Source organism: Periplaneta americana, chromosome 6 (genome assembly GCF_040183065.1).
Source record: "Periplaneta americana isolate PAMFEO1 chromosome 6, P.americana_PAMFEO1_priV1, whole genome shotgun sequence".
Taxonomy (NCBI): Eukaryota; Metazoa; Arthropoda; class Insecta; order Blattodea; family Blattidae; genus Periplaneta; species Periplaneta americana.
This window is the reverse complement of record NC_091122.1, coordinates 103,604,286-103,623,941: the sequence shown is the minus strand read 5'-3', so window position 1 is coordinate 103,623,941 and position 19,656 is coordinate 103,604,286. Positions and strand designations below refer to the sequence as shown.

At 37.5% G+C, this 19,656-nt stretch overlaps 1 protein-coding gene across 1 annotated transcript in view; it reads right to left on the bottom strand.

The window, feature by feature from the left end:
* LOC138701592 (uncharacterized) overlaps positions 1 to 19,656 on the bottom strand; it is a 186,507-nt gene that overhangs the window by 118,742 nt on the left and 48,109 nt on the right. The window contains exon 2 of the mRNA XM_069828635.1: positions 14,012 to 14,088. Coding sequence (XP_069684736.1) covers positions 14,012 to 14,078 — 67 coding nt within the window. The 5' untranslated portion in view covers positions 14,079 to 14,088. The remainder of the gene's footprint in view (positions 1 to 14,011; positions 14,089 to 19,656) is intronic.

The window sequence follows — 19,656 nt, the reverse complement described above, 5'->3', positions numbered from 1 at the left end:
AATTCTGAATATTCTGTCAGCCATTGCCGGATCAATGCAGATTTTGCACTTATATTTTTCGGCATTATCGCGTTAAACTTCACAGGAAAACATCCTACCGCTCAAAACTTCTCAACACAAATAAGGTGAGGGAAAGAGCAACTGTTAACGAGCATTCAAATGAACCGTTGTTATTGAGATTCAATTGGACAAAAATACAAAGTTCCACTTATTGTTGCATTTCCTGGTAGTGTTAACACTAGGAGGGCCATTCTTTTAAATATTTTGTAACGGTTTACCCTACTAATTCGCAGTTTTACGACTTTTCTCCAAAAATTGTGATTTTATGACACTCTGAAGGGCAGTACAGCTAATCGGTTTCAGACCGAAAACAGTCATTTTTATAGTATAGTATATCTCTGAATCGGTAGCAGCACATGTTGTGATTGTTGCCTGCTTCAAAACTAAGGTTAGTTCTTTGTCGGCATTTATGCCTCCAAACATGTTAAATTCGGTGAAATCTATTGCGAGTGTCGTGAGATTCAAAACATTTTGTTTCCTTTATCAATGGTTTCATGGCTGGTGTGAAGCAAACTTTCCACTTTTTAAATGCCTTAAATTTCGCAGTGAATGCATGTATAAATTATAAAAAGTAAGAGTAAAATGTGAAACTTTACAGTGAGTTAGGCATTTTTAGGCGAATATTAACAAATTAGGCTCTAATAACCGTTTTAGGGCATTTTAGGGCACTATAAAACGCTTTGAATACCTTTCAATTTCCATGAAACACAAATATTAATAATTATTTTTACTTTTCTCCTAAAGAAACAAAATAGGCATTTGCCCTAGAATCCGATGTCTGCTTATTATCGAAACAATATTATTTACAATACATTGTGTTATATAATACAATTCATGCTCGACCATGCCGAAATGTGGTAATTATACACCTGGTAGCAGACCTTTAATGCATGTCATTAAAGTACACCTACTCATTAAGGGTCAGGTCTTTCAGCCAATGACGACTCAGGTTACAACTGTTCAGCCAATGACAGGTCAGCTTTCTACCGTTATAAAACCGCAAGTATCGATTATTCTCGGATATGCAATCGAAAGAGAATTACTGAAAAGTCACGGAGGCTGGAAATCCAATACTGTCGCAGAAGGTTATGTTCTGTTACTGTAATAATTAGCGGTAATTGTAAATAATATTCAAAAAAATTCAATTTGTCATCTCGTTTTTCAATGTCTAATTTAATTTCAATGTTATCTTTGTAGGTTCTTATGGCCTAGCAAGGTCAATGTGAACATCTGTTTCTCGGAAAAAATCAATACTTCCGCGTCTGCGCACATCTCACAACATACGGGACATTGGTCAAGGTCAGATACAAAGAAAATTAATAATATCAAGTTAGAAATATGGTCGAGCATAAAAAGTCGTATGAAACTCGCTTATAATGGTAATTAAGAAGCTCGTATGAAAATTATGAAACTCGCTTGCGCTCGTTTCATAAATATCCATACTCGCTTCTTAATTACCTTCATTATAGGCTCGTTGCATAATGTACTATTTTTGCACGATCATAATTTTTGTTTTATTTACAGCTATTGTTGTTAGGCCTTGAAAGTTAGAATTTCCACACAGAAACTTGTTGCTATGGAAACCATTACTCCTAACATAAAACTATACTGAAATAGATGTATTACAGTACACTTATTGTTATTTAGTTACCATTCCAATATAGTTTTGAGAAGGCTTTGGAATAATATTGCTCTATATTTTCAATGCAATATATATATATATATATATATATATATATATATATATATATATAGCCACCGGCGTGGCTCAGTCGGTTAAGGCGCTTGCCTGCCGCTCTGAAGTTGCGTTCGGGCGCGGGTTCGATCCCTGCTTGGGCTGATTACCTGGTTGGGTTTTTTCCGAGGTTTTCCCCAACCATAATGTGAATGCAAGGTAATCAATGGCGAATCCTCGGCCCCATCTCGCCAAATATCATCTCGCTATCACCAATCTCATCGACGCTAAAATAACCTAGTAGTTGATACAGCGTCGTTAAATAACCAACTATATATATATATATATATATATATATATATATATACAGTACAACACCGGCGGCCGGGTAGCTCAGTTGGTAGAGCAGCTGGCTACGGACTGGAAGGTCCGGGGTTCGATCCCAGGTGGTGACAGGATTTTTTCTCGTTGCCAAACTTTCAGAACGGCCCCGAGGTTCACTCAGCCTCCTATAAAATTGAGTACCGGGTCTTTCCGGGGGTAAAAGGCGGTCAGAGCGTGGTGCCGACCACACCACCTCATTCTAGTGCCGAGGTCATGGAAAGCATGGGGCTCTACCTCCATGCCCCCCAAGTGCCTTCATGGCATGTTACGGGGATACCTTTACCTTTTACAGTACAACACCTTCTCCAATAACCGTATCCTATAGGCTCAATATAATGCTTCCTTTTAATAGTTCATGTATCGAAGGTATTCGTCTCACATTTTCCCATAGCGAGCTAAGAGATGTCAGTTGCATTACTTTTGACATCTTCTTCGGTGTAAACATATTATTTATTCCTTTAGTTTCTTATGACGCAAGTCTAGCGCATGCTTCTTCAGAACTACAATAGTTGTTCGTAAACCTCTTCACCGTTCGCCCCACACCGTCTACAGCACATTGCGACGGCCATTTAAAAAGCTCCATATCTAGTTAACAATGCATCTAGAGTTTATGGTTGTCAAATATTCGTACATAAAACTGAACCGCTGTTTGAATTGTGAGGCAGCTCCATTTGAGAAGAAATGAAAAGTTTTAATGTTACTCTATTATTTTGAATTGAAGGTATGTGATTGTACAGTCAATGAACAAAGATACTGCAAGCTTGTCATGAGATAAATAATCCGACACTATGGCGTAATTTACTTTGTATCATTTAGCCACACTATAGCCGTGAAAATAGAAATTTGATCCCGACACCAATGCGCACTTTGTACCTGATCTTGGTATTGGACTGAAATTTTCCGCGAAATCTACCTGTATTACAACGTTTTCACCATCAGCACAATTACGAATTTTCCTTAAACGTAACGACTGTCGCTTTGTCACAAACCAGTGAATGATAACCTTGGGCAGCAATGTTTCAATATATCCACGATCTCACTTAAGGTACCCTTTCTTTCTACCTTTACTGTTTTTCATCTTTAAATATCTAGCAATTCTTCCGAATTAACAGTTATGCATCGACACGGGGTTAGCTCCCTTCAACTTAAACATATGTATGTTATTTATACTTCCAACTGCCTATTGCACAATATGCTCTGTCTTTGTGGCAGCCTGTTAATACAGGGAGCTGTTATCGTTTATATACATAAATAAAAGATATACTATAAAATTTTCAATGTTTCCGTGCTCAGAGACTTAATGTATCGTATGCCTATGTATATTGGTTCGCTTCTTTTCCATTTTTCTTTAATTTGATTTCTTTTTCTGTTATTTGATACTCAGTTTAAATATTACGCATTATTCATGATGGATGTGTAATTAACTCACAACAAAAGTATTTCTCCTCCCATTCCTCTTTACATGCACATTTTTTTGGATTTCTCTATTGGTTTCGATAATGACACGCTGGAAACAAGCCAATCCACTACTGATCCTGTCTTATTTACTTGAACACTGCGTACCTTGAATGAACAAGTGGTGGATAAGGGATGGTGAGAAGTGATATTATTGCAGCATTAACATTATCCTATTTATATTACTTCATTTCAGTGGCGGCTCCTGCGAATTTCTTAAGAGGAGGAAAGAAGGTAACAGGACGAAATGACACCTTCTTGAATGAAACATGCTACAAATTAGCCAACATGCATACATGTAAGACCAGGTAATGTTGAGGTTGACCTTCCCTTCTGTATAGCAATAATCTGTTCTTGTAAACTGAGTTTCCTAAATTTTCCAAAATATATAGTCTAATGTTTTCACTTCCATTCATTGTTGAATAATTGCACAAATTAACAATAAATTACAAGGAAATTCACCTCGCAGCCATTTTTCGAGCACACTACAGCATCACACGTGTTGGAAGAGACTATAGCTACTAACACGTAATCGGAACCGCGGAAATGGAATGGGAAATAATCTGAGGAAAGCGAGAACACTGCACCCACCCACGTGATCTGCGTTGCCACATGTACATTTTACAAGTTCAATATCACATGCTTTTGAAGAATATCAGTTCTTGTACAGCCATACTACCATTATTGTTCAGTTGCCGGTGGCCAATTTTTTATGTTAGAAATAATGTAGTTTGGGGTACCTACTTTCAATTTCAAATATATTTGTACAAAACTGACAACTTGGCTGTTGCCCTGTCTAGTACACAATGAATGGAAGTGAATTTCAGGGGCCAAAAAGATCTGCGATACTAAAGTAGAACTACTTCCTCTTTGTTTTATATAAACCCGACTTTAACTTTCAAATACGAAAGTTTCAAGCCATGAATAGTAGCCTATATAAAGTGCAATGAATATTTTTGATTCATAATTTTAAAAAAAGTTTATATGGTGTCTTTCATAGCGTTGCGTTAAAACTGTTTTTATTGTGCCTCCTCCTAGATGTTAGTCTGGTTGAATGCAAGATCGTTAGATGGCAGCGGTAGCGAGCTTGCTGCACGACCAGTCGGTTTCTATTTCCCGCCCATGCGCTGATTCAGAGGAGGATCTCCTCCCTCTCCGTTCTTTTACTCGCTTTAAAACTCTGCTTCTTTCTCTGGCCGCTAGTGCGCTGTTGTCTATATGTGCTAACTGCAGTAAAGGAGGAATGGATTGACTTTCCTCCACACAAACAATCTCGCATCTTTCTTACAGTTTTCTAGCAGCACATGAGCGCGCATCGTTTAAAACTCGATCAACCGAGGTTTTCTTATAGCTGTGAACTTAAATATTATTGAATCTTCCTTGAATTTCAAAACACGTATTTTATTTGGTATTTACTTTCAAAAGAAGAAAAATGTCAGGAGGACGTTCCTCCCTTCCCTCCCCCGAGGAACCACCACTGCTTCATTTAAATAAATATGTATGTACAACGCAATTACTCTGTCTCGAAAATCAATGCAGAATTTTCATTCCGGACATGACGCACTTTCAATTCACAAAAAGTGCCCTTTAATGAAAAATCGCTTATATGTATAGTTTTTGATTACAAATTACATTTTCTAAGAGGAAATGAAGTTTAAAGAAAAACATCCCACGGTTAACTTTTTATAGAGAGAAAACTTCTATTTCGTTCCGGACATGACACAGTAGATTTTCGAATGAAACGGACACACTAATGACAAAGGAAGTTTTAAAGTTCCTTGTGAACTTAGTCCCGTCATTAAATCATAGGCCTAATTCCTAAGTATTAAATGATCAATTAAACATTTTTGTCAACTTTCGCAATATAAATTACCTCCACTACAGTTCTTCAAATTTACTTCAATATCCGTTTTCCTATGCAAAAACGGTTTTAATATTCGAAAAGTAGAGAATTTGAGAATTTCATACATATATCAAATAATGCGGTTTGGATAGTTTCCAAAATGGACATGGAGGTTGATATTTTCGTGGAATGACCCAACTGCACCTCTATGATTCCAACAAAATGGAGCTACAGCGCACATGGCTAGATTATCTACGGAAGTACTGGGCGAAATGTTACCAGGGCTACTTATCTCATTACATAGTGACATCCCATGGCCGGCTCGCTAACCAGATCTACCCCAATGTGATTTATTTCTTTGGGGATACCTGAAGGCTGAAGTCTTTAAATGTAGGACCACATGCGTGGCTCAGTCGGTTAAGGCGCTTGCCTGCCGGTCTGAAGTTGCGCTCGGATGCGAGTTCGATCCCCGCTTGGACCGATTACCTGATTCGGTTTCTTTCCGAGGTTTTCCCCAACCGTAAGTTGAATGCCACGTAATCTACGGCAAACCCTCGGCCTCATCTCGCCAAGTATCACCTCGCTGTCACCAATCTCATCGACGCTAAATAATCTCGTAGTTGATACAGCGTCGTTAAATAACCGACTTAAAAAAACTTAAACTTAGGTCCCACACCATTGAGGAACTGAAAGATGCTATTCGTGATGGGATCGCAGCAATACCAGCAGCAATGACTGTGCGAACAATGCGGAACTTCGGGTGAGACTTAAGGACTGATTTGTTCATGCAGGCAATCATTTGGACGATATAATTTTTAAAACAAAGTGATGACAAAATGGCAAAAATTGTTCTTCATGATAGTACAATAAAATATTTTGTGAAAGCTTTCAAGTTGCTCTTTTTATTTCAATTTTTCTTCTGCCGGACCCTGTATATAAATGATCAGTTAAATATAACAACGTAAGGTTTCTTATTAACAGTTTATATAGCCCACTGAATTTAAAAATAATATAAAGCACTAAGATATAATGCGGTTTGACTTTTGCGACATTGGTACCTCTCCCAAAAGATATAAGGCAACAAATCCACAACCGTCAACACTGTTAGCTTCAGGAAGCCTGTTTGCGCTCCACCAAAATCACGGATAACATAGTAGTGATCATAGTAGTAGTGGTGTGGTGGTGGTGGTGGTGGTAGAGTAGTGAAGTTTCTGATAGTTTCATTTTAGCGTGAAGGGAACCATTCGTCTCCCCTCTGTTGAGAGTTTGTTCTCAGTTTCACATAGTAGCCGTGGCAGGCAGTAAATGAATAAGGAGACTGTAAAAAGTGTGAAAGTTCTAAACAGAGAGATAAATTGATGCGGTGACATCTCAACTTATCGCCATCATCCCTCTCCTCGCATAAAAACGCACGAGAAGCGTAGCTGACATCCAAGTATTCAAATATCAACAGGGTCTGACTTTTTTTAGGGGGAGTTTGTTTTGTTTTTTCACTGAACTAAGAGCAACTTCCGCTTTTCCATTAAACGTTATTTCGTCCATTTCATCACCCAAAATGAAAATTTTATGTTCTCTTGAAACTGACCCCTAATCTCGTTGAAATTGCAGGAGAAATATTTTCTTTTCTGAAAGTATGTAAGTTGTAGGAACGCAGTTAGTCTCAACAGACAGCTAATATTTCCTAGTTTAGTAAGTGTTCGGCTATTATATAAGCACGGTTGGAAAATGACATTGTCACAAAATAACACTATCGAAACCTCAGAGAGCTTTTGTGTTCTGAATTTCGCAGCTCATCGTTCTATTGTTTCTGCAGGAAATGGAGGACAAGTTAATTTTGCAGCTAGATGGTGCACAACCACACTTCCACCGTCATATGCGCGAGTACCTCAATGAGCATCTCCCTCAACGTTGGTTTGGCCGTTGCAATACCGAAAACCAAAACGTAATGAGGTGACCTCCGTACTCACCTGACCTAACCGCTTGTAATTTTTTTTTAGTAAAGAGCAGTGTGTACACTCTTTCTTTGGCCAATAACCTGCAGGAGCTACGGCGTCGCATGCATCACGCTGCGCAGTGTGGAACCGGAATATCGACTAGATGTGTGTCGGTACCACAGTTTCTCATACCCAGAATTGTAAGGCGCCAAACAAAACTTGAAGAAATTATCTATTAGTACTTATTGCGTTTTTGTAGCATTATGAGTTACATAGAGCACTGTGAAATGAAAGCAATAATTTTAGGACAGAGGTAGCCATATAACACTGTACAGCTCGATTCAGCGTTATGCCCCCTGTCCTTGGTTGTTTGGCTAGTGAGCGAGCTGTGTGTTGCGTCATAAGAAAGAAATTTAAACACAAATGTGCATAGGAGGGGAAGAGTGAAGAGGAATAATGAAAACAATATCTATGCTCGTAGCTGAGGGACACTCATATCAAGAAAATATGTCATCATGACATTGTTTAGTCAACAGACGTAGTGGTTAGTAACGGGAAATGTGGAAGAATATTGTGTTTCAAGACGGAGTGTACCGCGACATGATAAGAAGGAAGTGTTACTGTTATGACTGCGCGGCCTGACCTGTGTGACCCAGCCCGCCTGCAGTGATGACTTGATGAGTAACTTGCTCTTAGTCTATCTACTTAATTTTTTTCAGGGACCGAAATCCCTGAATCAAGCTGTATATGAGGGGTTCACAACCAGAGTGGACCAAGTCCATCTGGAATAGTTCTGAGATATTGAGTCTTAAAGTTCCTGGCTCACGCTTAGCAACCTTCACCTTCCATAGGAAATGCTGCCCTCTGTGGAGTAACAAATGAGTTATGGACTTTGTTTGTTATGGCAATGAATAAATCTAAGTCTTCTTCACCCAAGATTGTATTAATCCACAAACTGATCACTGGTGGACTTGGTCTCCACTGGTTGTGAGCCCCTCATATAAAAATGTATTGCGCGGCCTGACCTCTGTGACCCAGCCCGCCAGTACTGTTCTCCAACCAGGAGATCAACCGTGAAAGGAATGTGCTTACTATTGCATCATCTATTGGAGCGAAGTAGATAGATAATATTACCGTTATAATGTCAGTTTAAAAACCATGCGCTCTCCTGCATATGCTACTTCCTGTATGGAGGGATTAAAAGACCAGGAAATTAACAGTGATCTAATTTTGTAACTAGGATAGTATAAATATGTGTATCAGTGTTATCGTTTGTGCTGTGAGAGTTAGCCAATAGAGATACGAGTACCCACGTGTGTGACCTTATGACATCTTATGACATCAACATTCATTCACAGCATTACCCCGCTGCGTCTCATTCCCCTGAGACTTTCTCGTGGTTGGAGTACAGTAGTGATGACTTGATGAGTAACTCGCTCTTAGACTATGTACTTACTTTTTTTCAGGAACCGAAATCCCTGAATCAAGCTGTATATAAAAATGTATTGCGCGGCCTGACCTGTGTGACCCAGCCCGCCAGTAGTAATGACTTGATGAGTAACTCGCTCTTAGTCTATCTACTTACTTTTTTCAGGGACCAAAATCCCTGAATCAAGCTGTTTATAAAAATGTATTGCTTTCGAGATGTTACAATTACGAGCATAATATTGAAATCATGTCCATAAACTTCTCCAAATTATAAATATGAACAGACCTTACATCACTACGAGTATTACTGTATAGTTTATGACAGCCTACTACTACTTGACACTTTCGAGCTCATAATTCTTTCTACTAATTATCATTTGCAAAATGCAAAGTAGTACAATATTAAAAAATATGGAACTCCCTCCGTCAGTTAATAAGCTCTCGAGTGCGTCTGTGAAGTATGCATCGCACATTTTTACAGTAAAGAGGCGTGGCGAAACTTACAAGAATTATTTCAAAGATACAAAAAAGGAAAAGAAAACTATATAATTAATCACAAAACGAACTAGTCAGCATTAGGGTGAAACGTGTAGCTCGTGTTTCGCTCCCTCGAGTTTGGGAACCAGCACATTCATTATTTCAGTCATAATGAGCAACATGTGTGCGTCTGTCAACAACTCAACACTCTGAAGAAAAATGCACAGCAAGACGTGTTCAGTTACGAATTCATCTAACGATGGCAGTAAACTTTGTACCCTCCAGTCATCTCTAAATTGGCATGTAGAGAATGTAAACTATGTTCTAATTTGATCTCTTTTTACTCAGAATAGTAGGCTGCTCTATGATATATTAAGTTATCTTCGTTACTTTCTTCAAAAAGAAGTGATGTAAACATTTTGTATCGAAATTACTTCTGTACGTACAATTCACTACAAGAAGTCGAATAGCAGAGTCCATGTGGATTGGGATTTTTGATTTCATCATAACTTACAGGACTGTTCCGAGGCCCATTCAGTCTTCCATAAAATGAATACCAAGTCACGACTGTAAAAGGCGACGGTTTTGATACCATCTTCTGGTGCCGAGATCTAGAAAGAATAGTAGGTCTGCAGTCTTGATTTCGGAGTTACATGGATACTTTTACCGTTACCGTTTAAGTTAACTGTGTGTAAGCTGAAAGATGCCGGTTCAATTTCGAGATGGGCACCGAATTGTTCTCTTCGTCACATCGTATGAATTTGCAACACAATTATATCGATGCTGGATTAGCGCGTTCCAGTCACCTTCCCAGTATAGCGGTCAAGAAAGCGAATCGCACACTCTGTCATTATGACATATCGCTGTGACAGCTTTTTAATTTTAAACTACAGTGCTTTAGTTGGACCGGAGCTCACAGGAGCTGCGTTCCGAGAAATATTTGATTTAAATCTTTATTCAGTATTCTTATAAATAATTTTCGGGACGCAGAATCACACTGGCTACATGGAAGAAGATACTTGGAGACCGCTTCTTACCAGAGAGTTTATTATACTCTCGGCTCTTTGGAATCATTTTCTCGGATGTATGTGTGATCGTGTTGGGAATGCTGTTTTTCTGGCTTGTACGAATACGAAGTGTGCCGATTATTTCCGAAGCGCCCCGAGTTGTATCAGCTGTATCTTGTAGGCCCTACTGTTCGAATATTACTTGCTATAGTGCGTGTTCATTCATGAGCTTTGCTTTGTTAAAGAAGCAATAATTATTTATTGGAATAGTAACCTTATTGTTTCAATATGAGTTGAATGAAGTGGCTAACTAAAAGATCTGCTCCGGACGAAGAAGGAAACTCTGATCACGTTAAGAAAAAGCGTTTAGAAGTGTCTCCACGTAGTGTTGGCGATTCTGCTGCGACGGTTTTAGACGCTAGTAACCCGAATAATACTGGAGAGTCAAGTACTTCAGCATTGTTTCCCGATTGTTGGTGTGAAGAACAATACAGATATTTTACTGCAGAAAATAAAAATGGTTAGTCGTAGAAAATAAGCTACTAGGTTGTAGTATTTGTCGTGAAATCAGCAAACTGGGACTGAGAACATTCAAAGGAGTGGGAATTAAATTTTCAAAAGAGTGGATCGATTGCAGGTTAATTTTAATGGTGATAATAAAATAAAATAACAAAAGTGCCTGAGGAAAAAAAATTGCGAGCACAGAATATCCATATCTCACAAAAATTCTGAATCCATTCAAATTCAATCTCAAGGACAAAAGCTAGAAGCCACAGTAGATAGTATGAATGCTAAACAATTAGACTCCACAGTGAGGATTTTTCGTACAGCATATAAGATTGCCAAACATAAGACCATTCAGTGATCTCCCTTGAGATGTAGAACTTCAGGAAATCAATGACTTAGATAAAGGTAGAATTTTGTTTACAAATTCCAGTTGTGCAAATATAACGACAACTTATCAAAACAAATAAGGATCAAAATTACTGAAATAATAGTTCAAAATAATATCAAAATTAGTATTCTCCTTGACGAATCCACAATAGTTAGCAAGAAATCTGTGCTTGTGATCTGTACAAGGTCTGCATTTTCGGAAGAGTCTGAAGCGATATCTTTTTTCTGGGATCTTGTGGAACTCAATCAAACTACAGCAGATATTAAAGATGCAATTCTGGCCAATTTAATATCGCATAGAATGAATGAAGAGTTCTTGAAAAAGAAAACTTTGTTGCATTTGCTTCTGACGGGGCCTCAGTTATCAGAGGAAGTTGATGGAATGTATAGCATCGTTAGAGCAACGAATAAAGAAAAGTGGCAAATTTTTACCACAAGGTGGCTGTCATCGAGTCTGTGCACTGTGAAAAGCATATGAAACGACACTTACGGTGCACTAGCAACACATTTCAAAATTGCAACGAATGAGATGACAATAGACTCAGAGGAAAGGGCAAAATACCAGGGCCTTTTCAATATATAACATCAAAAGAATTCGTAATGAGTTTTGGAATGATGCATGATGCATTGACTGAACTGAGAGACTTGTCATTGCAATTACAAACGAGAAGCATGACTTTACCAGATGCTGACAATGCTATCCGAAGAACAGTCAGAGTTCTTCAATCCATATGCGGTTTACCGGGAGAATTCTTTGAAGAAACGATAATAAGGCTTGTCAAGACATTTAAAAACATTGATCTGGAATGTAATGCAAAGGTAGTGTCAATAAACAGTGGCCAATTCTTCTGGAGTCTTGTACATAATCTGCGCAATAGACTTGTGAAGAATGAAAATCGTTCATCTCATGAACGTTTCACCTTTGCACGTGATAACCAAATGAAGAATGTTATTATTTCAGATTTGAAAGTTCTCTACAAGAAAAACTAGCCCTCCAATGTGGATATCACATTATGGTGACAAGAGCATTGCCAATTTATGTGAACAATTTTACCTTTCTGAAAAAAGAAAAATGATTAATGCCTTTCGAGAATACACTGATACCAGTAATTTTCCTGAGGATTTGAAACCAATGTTAAGAATTGTTGACACTGTTCCAATATCTACGTCTCAGTGTAAGAGAGCATTTAGTGCAATGGATGAGATAATAACTGACAGAAGAAATTCATTTAGTGGAACGAGCCAGTGGACTTATCTTCATCAGCAGTGTTGGACCTCCAGTTAAGGAATCGAGTGGAAGTCAGATGCAGTATCAACCAATATGGAAACTGTTGAAATAAAGGTGAGCTCCCCCAAATATTTATTTCCAAATAAATGTACTGACTATGCAGGCTACTTCATAAAAACATAAGCTGATGTATACCTAATTGTACTAATACACAAAATATTTCCTGTAGTCTACATATTAAGCTAGTAGTCACAATTCCAGCCATATCTTGTGGGATAAATTTTATTGTCCGGTAATCGGGGCGTACGATAACTGATGATGTATTTAAGATGTATAATACCGCGTTAAAGAACTCTACACAAGCACAGTCAGCTAAATGCACGCACGGAAAACTAATACATGTTCAACTACAAGAGAAGCAACAACAATCAGTGGCGGCCACGCGTTTTTGGAGGAATGAGATTCTCTAATGAAATTACTATTTAAATTATACAATTCTATCCAAATGATTAATTACTCGCATACACGTCATTGTTTATTTAACCTAAAGCATATTTAGTACATAATATGTATACCTATATTCTCTTAATGTTAAAGAGCGAAAATCTAAATTCATGCATATCACAAGAAATTAGTATAACAGACATGAAATGCAAAACTGAAACAAGAACTTGAATGAACTGTGTGCAGCAGCAGATATTCTTGTGGAAATCCGGTGTAGTTGATTGCAACATTTCAGTTGAACATGTGCCGAAATTGAAGTATGCCCTCGTCACGTCTGTTGATGTATAACGTTCTTTTTCTGCTTATAAACTGATTTTCATCGACAAGAACCGAACTTTTTCTCTAGAACTAGTAATTTATTTCGAAGTTAACTATGGTTTGAACAGTTCAAACAATTTTTGTGGAGTTTTAAATGCATTTGTAGATTGTTAAGAAGAAGTGAACAACAAAATTTTCATCATATGAATTGCAGTGTGCTTCTTGTGTCCTGTGCTCAGGTCAACTGACACAGGCTGCCTGCGAGTTGGAAAGCTATGCACAGTATTTATGACAGTGCACCTACAGAACCCGTAGTAATTCATAATATTCTCAGGTACATGGCACGATTTCTGGGGAGAGGGGAGGATGTTCTCTATCCCACTGTCAGAATTATTTTACTTTTTTTTCCTGCTTTGTTTGCCAGAGACAAAAATCTGTAGTCTCACTCGAGATGTTTGAACACGGAGACGATAGTTGGTAGTTTTGCCCGGACTTCTATCAGTCGTAGACAGATCTATTTTACGTATCATAAATCTTTCCCCTCAGATCTCGTATTTTATCTCTGCCTCTGTGCAACGTCACATTTGCGGTGGGGAGGTGAGGCGAGGCGATGGGAGGAAAGATGTAATGCTTTTCAATACACTGACGTCCACGTTATAAGATAAGCCACTTGAAATTTAACGGCCACTCACCGGCAGAAATATAATCCGAGATCTGTACTTCTGTTTCGAAGGAAGCCATGCTAATGATTTTTACCATCCCTTGATCGGATGTGAACCCGCGAATTTGGGATTCAAAATCACATATTATACACTAATGTAGAAATTTGACTGACATGAGAAAGGGAATACGCGTACTAATTACCTTGAATCGCCACGATGAGCGAGCACAAGACTCCCCACCAGGAGCCGATCAGAGTCCCACTTTTCATGGCGGCGGCCCTGCAAATAAAACAAACATATAAATTGTAATTCTTCAAGTAATAAAAGCCTAAAACTGCAATAGCAATGCCATACAAATCGAGTTTCAACTAGACATGTCTGAGGCACACAGGACATAAGAGTTAATTTGCTTGCTTAACATGAACGTGTTTTAAGACTGGACGGCATAATATTAAATTCTGTAGGTAGCTTAGTGAAGACCAAAGCAACTCTGAAAAATGTGACACGAACATAACATCATGAAGGTTCATGAAAATCATTCACTGCTTATTTCTTATATCTGTAAGCCTCAATCAAGAATATAGGCTATCACCTTAAGGTAATATTTACATCCACTACTCAGCAAATGTTGAAACACTTCAGTGTGTGTGTGTGTGTGTGTGTGTGTGTGTGTGTGTGTGTGTGTGTGGACTCAAAATTACAGGTCTAACTTCTATTTGTTTTCCATCTCCGGTTATGTCCCTCGATTATGAAGCCCTTAGTCTAATTTGGTTTTCCAGAGGTTACTCAGAACGTATTGGGTAGAAATGCCTAAAAACTCGATACTTAAGATTACTTTCATATCTCATTACGTGATACTCGCTCGCACTCGAGTGTTTTTAGTCTATACAAAACTAGAAAGGTATTGACAGTTCAGCGGCTTCTAAGCGTCACCATGGCAACCGCTCAAACTAGCCAATCAGAGACCATGACAACAGGCCGACGCTGCCGACTGTTTCGCAGCGAGCACGTGCTTTGTTCTGAAGTGTTTATTATTATTATTATTATTATTATTATTATTATTATTATTATTATTATTATTATTATTATTATTATTATTATGCCTCTGTTTAGTTCTTAATTTTTTAGTTCTTTAAGGTTTTTGTTTAGTTCCTTTATTAGATTTAATTTTAAGTTGTATCAAGTTAATTTTTTAATCTTGAGGTTATGTTTAGGTCGAAGATAAGTTATCTATGTACCTGACATTCGAATAAATAAATAAATAAAACTATTATTATTATCATTATCATTATATTAGTCTGGTCAAAGACTACCGTATGATACAAATTTATGAGTTCACGATTTCGTGTCAGCTGCTTACATAGTTCCGACACTGCAGACAGGCGGCGCAAAGAGCCGCACTGCACTACAGCACAACTTCACAACGTCGCTCCCTTTCCGTGTGTGCGAGAGAGAACTGTCAATACCTTTCTAGTTTTGTATGGACTGTAGATTATAGAGTAAACAGATTATTGAAGTTGTAGGAAAAATAATTCAATTTAAATTACCGTCCTTCCAAGACGCCGGTTTACGCATTCTTTCTTCGGGTACTACATGCATGTTAACCGATGGCGTCCAAAATTCGTCCTCTGCTAAATTTGCCAATTGGCTGCATAAGGGGATTCCAGAGCGTGGTGCATGTGACGTCACTCCGCACACAGCAGAATTACATAATATGGCGAGACAACACTATTATCATGGCGAAGATCCAGAACAGTCCCAAAACCGTCTTCTGCAGAGTATGTGTCCGGAACTTAAATACTGATGCCTTAATGTACTACTCTGTGTGCACCAGCGACACCCGAATAACACAATCTAGTTTTGTTGCAAAAGTTACACAAGAAGCAATCAATGTGTCATAAATATAAATGTGACGAGTCGGGCGTCGACGTCATACCTAGGGCTTCAAACAGTTACTTGCTGTATGTAAAATGCCACAGGAATTTCACGGAATCAGCTTCCTCGGAAAATAATACAGTAAAGATGCTTTCTGCATCTGCGATAAACGATAAGGATATTGTGTAAATTATGGAGCAATGACGTGATGATAGCAGAGAAAATGGGAATTCCTTCGCCCCCAAAAATATCCTTAAATACTGTTACTGTTTTCATTCACCACTTCATTTGAACTCGAGGTTTCAATATAGTCTCAAGCATGAAAAGCCGACACCCTTTGAAAAATTGTGTTCTGAAACACAGCTAGCAACAAGCAAACTGTACAATTAGGCTACTATTTTCCACTCAGATCAAAATTAATCTTGAAGAGGCATCGATTCACTCTTTCTTCCAGGCGAGCAGGAGACACAGACGTAATAGTTCTTATTAAATAACTTAATTACTGTAAGCCACAAAGACTACATAAGTCAGAGAGCAGATACGGTCTTTAATACAATGAGAATAGGTGAAGAAAACGAGTTAAAGGTTTATGCGCCATAAATATCGCATACGATTAAGTTGTTCTCTGTGTCTCAAGTGGTTGCGTTGATAGGTAAAAATGCAGTGGACCAGAGTTCGATAATCGACAGATAAGTAAATGTTAACTCTATCTCTCTCTTGCCTTGTTTTCGTCCTGTATTGTCTTAAGCGCTGGCCTTAAGCCATGACAAAATATATGTGACAATTTAATGTTAACTTATAATCCTCCACGTGACTGAAGAGGAAATAGGCCAAAGAGCCCAGTTCTTTAAGGTGAACGATTTGGGCCTATTATTATTTCACAGCATCTGCCAAGGACAGAATCTCGGTTCTTTTCATGAAAAAACGTCAATCATCGTGAACCGGTCACTACATCCTTAAGGAACACATTATCATCAGACATAACCAAGGCGAAACTGGCAGTAAACCAGCTGTGTGCGACTTCAAAGACTTCTGCTTGTTTACAGGACTTCAATAAATTTGGTTCAGATGCATTTTCGACTATGGAATGTTTTTAATAGCACATATGACTAAAAACTATCACATATCACATATATATATATATATATATATATATATATATATATATATATTAGTGTTGTGGGATTTAATCGATTAATCGATTAATTTCTGTTGTAAGATTAATCGATCAAAATATTTAATCGAATAATCGAGTCGATTAAAATTAATCGGTTGTACTTGATATTAATTATTATTTTGTTAATGCAAACTCATACTAAAAATTCCGATAATATTCGTCTCTCAGAAATTACTTACTTCACAGCACAATAGTACCGTTATTTTGTAACTCCAAAGCAGGTAGTATACGGCAAATCTTTGCACAAACACTTCAGGTAGTATAGGGCAAATCTTTGCACAAATACTTCAGAAAAAGATGGAGATATGATGATAGTGACCTGATCTATCCCTATTGAAAGTTGAAACACAATGCGAAACCCTTAATAAGTTTTATAGTTTTCCAAGAAAACTTCCACCATGTTGTCAGCTCGTCTTCTTAGCATATGAAATACATACTTTTCCGGAATTTGTCCTCCTCACCCCTTAGCCATGGATACATTGTGTGCAAGTGAGAGTATCTATCTTCTTCTCTTTCTAAAATTTTGTAATCCGATTACAATAGGGACTAGTCTGCTGTTTTGACCACTGCAGTTTCTTTATTGAGTTTGTAGATGAAGCTTGTGTGTTTATTTTGCTAAAGAAAAAAATCAGATTTCTGTAAAAAGTGAAAACTCCATTGTCATATGAGAATTTGAGAGGCAAACGTTTGGATTTAAATTGAACGATCGTGGAGAAGTGCTTGATAGAAAAAAGTTATTTCGTGTTTAGTGATGGAGGAAACACGTAAACGTAGAGCGGCACTTAATTCGGAGAATGTCAATACACTCGCATGTTTAAAATCATGGATGAAGCAGTATTAACTAGGTGAGTCTTTATACTTTTTTTATTTAGGTCTATGTTTGTCTCAAAAATCCCTATTTATGTTTGTCGCAAAAATCCTGGAGAAATTGACACAATAAATTATAAGCCTACACAATAAATATGTTAGTAAATAAATAAAGTTGTATTGTTTTGTAATATAACGATACAGTATAAACAGATATACAATATTTTATACTTATGCTTATCACCGAACACAAATTAAATTTAACAATAATTGTGTATTACAGTATATTAAAACTTTTTTTCCAAATCGATCAAAGCTCGATTAATCTATCGATTAAAATTCAAATCGTTAATCGATTAAATATTTTGATCGATCGACAGCACTGATATATATATATATATATATATATATATATATATATATATATATATATATATATATATACACAGTATATCTATACAGTATATATATTATATATAGGCTATACAGACCACAATCAGTTAAGTTCTATCTTCAGAAGTCCTGTGATATTTGTGACTGAGAAAGAGAATAGAGGTTGAGGGAGGAAGCTAAAATTCAATTCCCGCATTCTCTTTCGGTCAGTTAAAAGGATAAATATGAGTTACAATCTTAGACGAGAGTCACTTACCACAACAGCATATCATACAAGATATTAGTCCTAGACAAAAACATTTTAAAGCTAATTTAATCACACCACGCATGTTCTATTTTTTGGCACTTTATGAGTTCTTTCGGGACTTTAGTGTTCTCTGCTTCCCGTGTACTCGCTTCTAAACCACCAAACGTCCTGATAGGTGATCATTAGAGGTAAGACGTTTGTACCGACACTGTTAGGTTGTGTGAGCTTGGACTATATGTATCCACCAAATAGTAGTAACGCAGCTCTTACCGTCAACAAACCGCATATAATCTCTCTCGTCCGACTCGTCCCGACGTAATTTTCGGTGCGTTAATGCAATAATCCAACTCGTCCCCGTCTAATTCTCGGCGCGTTAATCCTATAACCCTGCGGTTCCCAAACTTTTTCAGCCACGGAGCCCTTTTTGAAGCAAAAGTTTCTCGTGGAGCCCCAAGAAATGTTTACTTTTTAGTTTTATCTGTCTACGTTCTATGAAGCATATTTCACACGATACATAAACGGAAGTATGTGTCTATATATATATAAAGGAAACAATAGTAAAAAAGTACTGGATATAATTTATTTAAATCTACAAAATGATATTAACAAGTTGTTAAGATATTTAAAAAAATGTTACAATGTTACATGTACACCGGAAGTTAATGTAATTAATGTGCCTGTTTCTTGTGACAGAGTTTGTCAATGTCCGGTGTCATAGAAGTCAGTTGAAGACGTATATCGTCTTCTGTGTCCAAACAAGTTCGATATTTTGTTTTCGTAGCCGTGTACCTCGAAAAGGTCGTTTCACTGAGGCAGTGAGAGAAATTTAGCTTTTGAACTTAATATCAAAATATCCTCCCCTAACTTAGCCCAAAATTTGGGAAATGGTTTGCTTTTAAATTATGCCTGACAGTGGCTGTCTATAAGGACCTCATATCTGAAGCAGTGAGGGCTGCTGGCTTTGACATCACTGGAAATGGATCTACAATCCACTCATATTTCTTTAGAATCGATTCCTGAGTGTCCCTTGGAAAGTATGAATTCATATTTTGAAGCAAATTGTCAAGGTGTTCTTTCATTATTGCTATGAATGAGACATTCTTTGTGTGTCATTTTCTTCTATAAAGTTTGAAGTCAATGAGAAACGTAAGATCCTTACTGTCGACGCTTTCTATGTAGAACGCTATCTTTTTCTTCAGTGCGACAATTTCGTCATCAGCATCGAATATAGTCTTCCGTTTACCTTGTATGTATGTGCTGAATTCATTTTTGAAAAATGTCTCCCAAGTAACATAATTTGTACAACCATTCCTGATCATTCAAATAATCTGCTAGCAAACTGTTCTGG